Raw genomic sequence first — 8,284 nt, 5'->3', positions numbered from 1 at the left:
ACAGGCACCTTTGGATCTGAAATGCCCTTGGAACCGATCGCGTCAATGCCCTTTACAGCAATATTTATTGGTCCGCCTCTGGGTGAATAAAATCTATGGAAAATTACAGTCGAGAAGCTCAGCGATCAATTCAGTGACCGACCGTCACGGACTACTTCAGCCTTTTGTTATTGGTTCAGTAATAAGTTTAACCGATAGTAAAATCTGCATTGCGTGGACTTGAAAATTATTAAAGAAAAATAAATTAAAGATATGATCGAAGCGTAGGCTCTGGTTCTAACTTCTGGTATAGTAAAGTAGCTGAAGGGTTTTCTTCCATTCAATTCCATGACTTTTAAAACTTTCAAGTGAGGTTGAGTGCTGTCCTTGCAATGATATAAATAACCAATCCAATCACAGTACCGTGGTAGATTTGGAATAGCGGCTTAGTATCATTCTCATTCATAAGAAAATGGCAGTAATCATTTCGCTCCGCTTCACTCTCATCCCTGTGTTGTTGGTTTGTTTGCTGCAGGCATTCTTAATATCGTTCTCAGTATCATTCCCCTTCCCCTTCTATCCTCGCCCTCAGCCTCAGACTCCGCCGCCGCCCCAGCCACAGTCTCAGCCTAATCTGATTCCAAATTTTTATAACATGTCATGCCCCATGGTCGAACAAATAGTGAAATCGGTAGTAGAGAACGCTGTGATGAAGGAAGCTCGAATGGGGGCGTCCTTACTCAGGCTACATTTCCATGATTGCTTTGTCAAGGTGAATCACATTCTTTTCGTCATGGAAATGGGTATTAGTTATGCCGTAGCAGTGGGTATTAGTTATGCGGTAGCAAGTTTAAACTGAACGTATGTGATTGCGGATTTTGGGAATATTTTGGAATTTGATTAGCATCAATTGTTTCACATCTCTCTTACTGTCAGATTTTATGATATTTTTGGAATCTGCCATCAACATACTTTAGAAATGAAATAGATATAAAGATATCCATTTTAAAATATTAGTTTATAATATTGTAGCAAAGCCTATTTATATATAATAATATAATAAAGAAGAAATAAATTGCATGGTCAAGAAATTGGTTACATATTTTTCTAAATGTGTAAATTTATAAATTTTAATATTTGTATGATTTTTTAATTTTAGCAATCTTACATACATTATGAAACAAATATATTTTTATATATATATATTTTTTTTATAAATGGATGTTTATAAAAATTTGCTGTGACCGCCTTGGTATTAACTATATTCATAAATTCTTAAAAATAAAATGTGTATATATATATAATAGGGTTGCGAAGCATCTATACTACTGGATGACAGTCCAAGCATTGTGAGCGAGAAGAGATCGAATCCCAACAAAAACTCTGCCAGAGGATTTGAAGTCATCGATCAAATAAAGAGTGAACTTGAGAAGGCTTGTCCAAGAACTGTATCATGTGCAGATATTCTTGCCATTTCAGCTCGCGACGCAGTGGTCCTCGTAATACATTATTCTCTTTACTTTTTAATATTTGATTATTTCAAACATATTTGCTAGCATTTTTCCAAGACAAGATTATAGTCTACTAAATAATAATTCCTAGTGATGTGTTGTGGATGAGTTTATACCAGAGTGGAGGTCCGAGCTGGGAAGTTTTACTGGGAAGGAGAGACTCGACGAATGCAAGTTTGAGTGGGTCCAATAACAATATACCGGCGCCCAACTCAACTCTCCAGACTCTCATTACCAAGTTTAAACTACAGGGTCTGGATGAGGTAGATTTGGTGGCGCTCTCAGGTGTGTATATTGTATACAATTGAAGCTCATAAATTGCAGTACAATCATTTCGTTTCGTAGCATTCAAAAAATGCAAATGCAAATTATGCAGGAGGTCACACCATCGGGCAATCTCGATGCGCAAATTTCAGGCAGAGACTTTACAGCCAGAGTGGGAATGACCAGCCAGACATCATCCTAGACAAGTCTTTCCTTGGTAGGCTGATATCCGTGTGTCCAAAATCGGGAGGTGATAATAACTTGTCCCCATTGGATTTGGTTAGTCCCACCAAATTTGACAATTACTACTTCAAGAACTTGGTGAATGGGGAGGGGCTGTTGGCCAGTGATGTAGAATTGTACGCCATGGACCAAGGGAAGACGATGGAGATAGTGAAAGCTTACGCGGAAGATGAAGGGCTCTTTCTCAGACAGTTTGCAGAATCGATGGTGAAGTTGGGGAACATCAGTCCTCTTACAGGCTCCATGGGAGAAATCAGGGTCAACTGTCGTACTGTTCTTAGTTAATTTAATTCATTCTCAACGTTTGCATTTCTTTGCATTACATCTTCCATTGTAGCTGCCTATCAAAATGCATGTGCCAATAATCCTTCATTGCGTATTCAGCGTGAATAAAATTACCATTTCTGAATTTTTGTGATATGTGTTATGATACCTCAACACCACGCTCATCGGAATTCCCAACGCACAAAATGAAGAAAAGAGAGTGATTTAGGTTGATCAATCACTTTAATTCCAATGTGTTTGCACATTCAATAAGATTTTTTTATCATAAATGTAATTCAGTTAATTACATGGATAGGTCCCTCTTATTGGAGTTGGGTATTTTAATAATTTTATTAATCAAAAAAATTGATTTCACCGTTTGAATTTAAGATGCTAGTATATTTTTGTCGTTGCCATAGTATCAATGGATTGAATTCACACCACTAACTTTCTTGCATATCTAAATTTCATGATTAAACCTTGTTTAAATTAATTTTTTACAAAACTTCATTAAAAATTTACTATGCCATTTGTTAATTGGCACCTATGATGATTAACCATAATGGAAATGGAAAGACAGCAAAATGTAACATATACCTTACACATACACTTGGCGTAGTAGTAGAAAGGTGTATTTCCGAATAAGATATCATCAGTTTCAAACCATTGTCCAATTCTAAATAACAGGGTAAGTTAAAAACTAACTTTGGGAAGATAAAGAGTGTTTTCTCTTAACAACATGTTTAACACTTCTTTAAATTTCCTTGTAAAATAACTTATTATACATTTGGTTAGAAATGAGAAATTTTCTTTAATCTCTTTCTTATTAAGCTAAAAAACATATGTTATCATTTAATCTTTAATTTTTTCCAACTTTGTGAATGTAACTATATTCACATTCTTTAAGAATGAAAATTTACAATGCCAATTAATTTGTATATTTTTTAAGAAGGATTATTCCCAGTATGCATAAGCTTTTTTGGCATTCACTCATTTTATGAATCTCCTCATTTCAATTGACATTTAATGATTTCTTTTCTCTTGACTTATATTTTTTATTGTACCAACTATTTCAAGCTATCTTATTGTATATTTTTGTACCTATTTTGAAAGCATTTTTTCTTTATCCATATCAAAAGATTTTATAAAATTGCATATATTTACACATAGGTAAATTTCACTATTTTTATATAATTTACTTTATATATAATGTTTAGTAAGAAAAAATTTAACATTTAAAGAAATTTGAAAAGATTATCCCTAATTATTAAGTTCACCATTTAATTAAATATTCTATTCTATTATTTTCCAATAAATATAATTGCTTTATACTATATACAAATAGTCCAAAATTCCTCATTATTAAATTCACCATTTAATTAAATTTCCTTCTTGTGAAAATAATCTATAGATTTGGAGCATATAAATTATGTAATTATAAAATTACTTCAAATATAATATAAAATATAATTAGATATTGAGATAAACTAATGATGAAATATTGTGAATATGTAGATATTGGAATAAAATAATGAAGAAATGTGTTGAATATGTATATGTAGATATTGATATATAATGAGATGTCAATATACAATAATGTAATGATTATGAAGTCTTTAAGTTGTTAGAAAATTTAATTTAAAGGAATGACAAATAAATTTTTGAGTTTATGGATGAACTAATATATTAATAAATAATGATAAAGGATTTTTATTTACCGTAAGATTAAAAGAAAACAAAGGTTAAAGTTATTAGTGTGTATATTTTTAATTATTTAAAAAATTTCAGTGATAAGAGGGATAGTGTGTATATTATTAATTATTTAAAAATTTTGAGTGATAAGAGGGATAGTGATAATGATAGCTATGAAATATTTTTCTACCATTTTAAAATTTAGATATGAAAATATAATATATGTTTATTTTGGATTTAATTATTTCAAAATAAGATGACCATCCGTTTCAAACCATTGGTGACATGTCCAATTCGAAATAACAATTGTCAGTGGTTTAATTAAATTGTACATCAATTTCACCCTTTCGTGCTCTTAATAATAACTCCAAAAAACAGGTGTGAGGTGTCAATCAATTTCACCATTCCAGCAATCCACAATGGAAATAATAACTCCAAAAAACAGACTCCAAAAAACAGGTGTCCATCAATTTCACCATTCATGCTCTTATGTCTCATTGTAAAGTGGAGGAATAATAGAATAACTCTCCCACTCCATCTCCGACTGTAACCTTGAAGAATAATAGAATAACACTACCACTCCATCTTGATGGTTTATTAAATATTTATTGTATTTATTATTCATTACCATTCCATCTATTATAATCAAAGGCTCCGTGGATGCATGCATTTCTTTCTTAGCGCTTGGGTTGTTGGAATTGTTGAAGGATTACTGGAACGATTCGTGGAAGGATTACTCCAAAGATTTGAAGGAGCTTCTTTCCGCTTCTATCTGCTAAAAAATGTGCAAAATCTTTCATAACTTTTTTTTCTCTAAATAGTGTTTTTTCAAATTACCTATTTTTCAGGTTTCCTTCAAAATGCATTGGAGAAACCCTTTTGATTGAAATGGAAATTAAAATTCCTTAACATGAGCGGCATGAGTAAATGGTACTGATAGTTTTCTTTTAGAATAATTTTATTGAGAAACGTGTTCTAAGATGGGTTCCACGCGGTGGATTCGACGACAATTAGACCATGAATATTAAGGGAGAGAGCTGCGCATACAAGGTCACTTTAGAAATTCGTTTAACTTCTCATGCATAGTGAAACTCACACTGGAAGTGGGGGATTCCAACCTTGTAATTCCATTGACGGTGACGCGCTGCCGGCTCCATGTGGCGGTGCACGAAGGAATATAGCATTTAACATTTTATGATTTGCAAATCATGAATTGATTTTTATAGTCCTGTTTCACTCCAGGAATTGTGTAGTAGAGATTTGGTCCATGTTAACCCATATTTATTAGTCCTACAAAAGAGCTAAAAAACAAAAAAAAAACGTGTATAAGCTTATTTGTTTTGGCTTTTAATTTTTTAAATTATTATTTGAGTTTATGGCTGAGCTAATATATTAAGCCACCGTTTTTTTATCCACTGCCTCCATAAACCCTAGCACCTTCTGCATTCTAATTGTCGCTCCGTGGCCACACAGATCCTGGTTCAAACTCGGTATAACCCAGTGGACGTACAGTTGAGCCTTTTCCCTGTTGCATGTTACATTTCCATATAACGAAAAAATTAAGGAATAATTTCAAACCGTAATGAATAAATATATTCAAATTGTCAAATACTTAGAATTGTTTTTCTGATTGAACCTAAAATAAAAAAAATTACTAATCTCAAACCCTAATGAATAATCATATCCAAATTGTCAAATGCTTGGAATTGTTTTTCTTTGAACCTCAAATAAAAAAATTACTTGAAGTCAAAAAGTTTTTGTTTTCGAGTTCCAATCCCATGGGGAATGCCACTGCATCTGTACATAGAGTTGATATTGACATGCATACATTACCACAGTTAAAATATTTTCTGCATAATGAATAAATAGATAACGCATACTAGAACTATAAATTAAATGGCTTTGAAAGCAAACCAACCAAATGGTAATAATCCAGTGATGCAAGTTCTCTTGTAGTATTGGTATTCTGGTAACAAGAATAATTCATTCACATCCATTAAGAAATATCTTCCCGGACTTACCATAGCGCAACAGATGCCATAGAGGACAAAATAAGAAATATTCTTCACCCAGTCCTGAATAAACCCTGAACATCCACGAAGAAATATCTTCGCGAATTTAACATAGGCCAACAAATTCCATATAGGACAATATTATAACTTAACCAGCAATCCCACCCATGCAAATTTCGTCTCCTGTATTTATATTTTTCTACCAGTTTGGAAATACTTTTCTACCAGTTTGGAAATTTGAATTATTTTGAGCTCGAGCCAAAGCCGAACCCTCCAAAAATTCTCGAAGGCCAAGGCGTAGCCCAAGCCAACGAAGGGGGCTGGAAATAGTTTTCAACTCAGCAATTGACGCTCCTCGGTTTTACCTCAGTTGCGTCATTGCCCCAAGCCCAAAGATGGCTACCTATCATTTGTTCCTCTACTTTATACTCTTCTTTGTATTTCTTTTCTGAATTGTGAGATGTGGGAAAATACAATATATTTTGTGGTTGATAAACTGAATGTTCAATTATTTGGATGATTATAATGTTTAAAGAGCAGATCCATGTTTTTTTAATGATATGTGAATAATTAATTTATAATATATGAAAATTTTATTGGTTTATATTTATGTGTAAGTAGATGGTAATTATATAGTATTTTAAAAATTAAGGTTATGAGTTTAATGTTAAAAACAAGATTTTGTTGAGTTAATTATATATGGATATTGAAATATGAAGAAAATGAGGATGACTTTTATGTATTGAAACTTTTTAGTGGTTAACTGGTACAATTTAATCAAAGAGGTAAAAAATATTGGGTGAATTGGAATAATTAGGTTAAAGTGTACAAGCTTTAGAGAAGATGTTTCTCACTTTCACTACACTACCACTACTAATGGTCATTTGAGTAGATGTTTCTCACTTTCACTACACTACCACTAATGGTCATTTGAGTTGGGAGATATTGAAAGATAAATTAATTTCTCAACAATCTTTTAATAAATTCATGTTACTTGTAAACATTCAATGACAAAATTTGATACCTTAGGTCTAAATTGACATTAAATACCTCTCCAGCTAAAATTCATATTGTTAGATCATTCTCCTCTATTTAAATTTAATATAGTACCCTCAAATCTTTTGCTGAAGATAGAGTCCAATATTCTATTATATTATTTTCCAATAAATATAATCACTTTATACTATATACAAATAATCTAGAATACCTTATTACTAAATTCACCATTTAATTAAATATTCTCTTATATTATTTTCCAATAAATATAATAGCTTTATACTATATACAAATAGTCGAGAAAACTTTAGATAAACAATAATTAGATACACTCTTAAAACACTCCTTTATAATTATAATTATTATGATTGCTGTATGATTAAAAACTATATTATCAAATAAGAAACACTATCTTAATAAATATTAAGAAATTCATTTTTTTTTTTTTTAAATATATAAAATTATATTGAAAAATCTCACGAATTTAAAAGAGACTACATTTTGTATTATTCAAATTTCCCAATATTTATTAATTTAACCTCCATATACCCCATAAGCATAATCACGTGGATAACTAAATCCAAGTTTCCTGCTAATTAATAATGTTAAATCTTATGTGTGTGTCCTTGCTTGAGTGAGGAAATTTTGTTGGATTCAATAAAAGGGTGTGCTATATAATTATGAATATTTAGATGTGTATTGCTCAATAAAAATTTCATTCACTAATAAACAAATACGGGTTTAAATTTAATTGGTTGTTATTAATATTATAGGAATTTGGATAATGTATATGTGTTTAGGTGGAATGTATTAATTTAAATAATTAGATGCATTTAATATATTTTTCTAAGGAAAAATCGTAATTTTCATTAATAGATAAGAAAATTACATGTTGTATGCCAGCATGTGGGAAATGCTTTCACTACTGTCCAGATAATTATCAGTCCAAAAGTCATGAGCACAAAATACATGTCATCCTTCATTAAACTTGAAGGGTCATAAGTATACTAGTCCTCTGTAAACTTTAAAAACAAAACAACTGTGATATAAACAAAAACATAAGCCAAAAAGCAGAAAGGATGATCACATAGATCAGTCCTGTGGTGATCTAGCCCCTTCAATGAAGGGTCTGTGGAAAATATGGAAAAAGGTCTCATCCCTGAACTCCTGAATCATCCAATTTCCTCTGGTCAGCTGCGTGGCCTCTTTGGAAAGAAGATCAACGACTTCATTCCTTTCCCTGTAGATATGAGAGCAGACAAAAAACTCAAACTGAGATTTTAAGTATATAACATCCTCCACCAAATCTCTGAGTGTGTGTAA

The 8,284-nt window shown here is 31.6% G+C and overlaps 1 protein-coding gene and 1 non-coding gene across 2 annotated transcripts; one reads left to right on the top strand and one right to left on the bottom strand.

Moving 5' to 3' along the window:
- Positions 1–275: 275 nt before the first annotated feature.
- On the top strand, positions 276–2,472 carry LOC149169450 (peroxidase 49-like). The gene is made up of 4 exons (XM_089427105.1): positions 276–751; positions 1,287–1,478; positions 1,610–1,775; positions 1,867–2,472. The coding sequence occupies exons 1-4, from the start codon at positions 452–454 to the stop codon at positions 2,280–2,282; spliced, it is 1,074 nt and encodes a 357-aa protein (XP_089283231.1). The 5' UTR covers positions 276–451; the 3' UTR covers positions 2,283–2,472.
- Positions 2,473–6,216: 3,744 nt separating this feature from the next.
- On the bottom strand, positions 6,217–6,362 carry LOC149169449 (U4 spliceosomal RNA). The gene has a single exon (XR_016259950.1). It is a non-coding gene; the product is annotated as a U4 spliceosomal RNA (small nuclear RNA).
- Positions 6,363–8,284: the final 1,922 nt, after the last annotated feature.

The sequence above is a fragment of the Pinus tabuliformis genome, chromosome 4_2 (genome assembly GCF_031772625.1).
Source record: "Pinus tabuliformis cultivar Carrire ecotype Pingquan chromosome 4_2, CPIR1, whole genome shotgun sequence".
Classification (NCBI taxonomy): Eukaryota; Viridiplantae; Streptophyta; class Pinopsida; order Pinales; family Pinaceae; genus Pinus; species Pinus tabuliformis.
The sequence above is the reverse complement of the archived record's forward strand: the minus strand, read 5'-3'. Positions and strand labels throughout refer to the sequence as shown.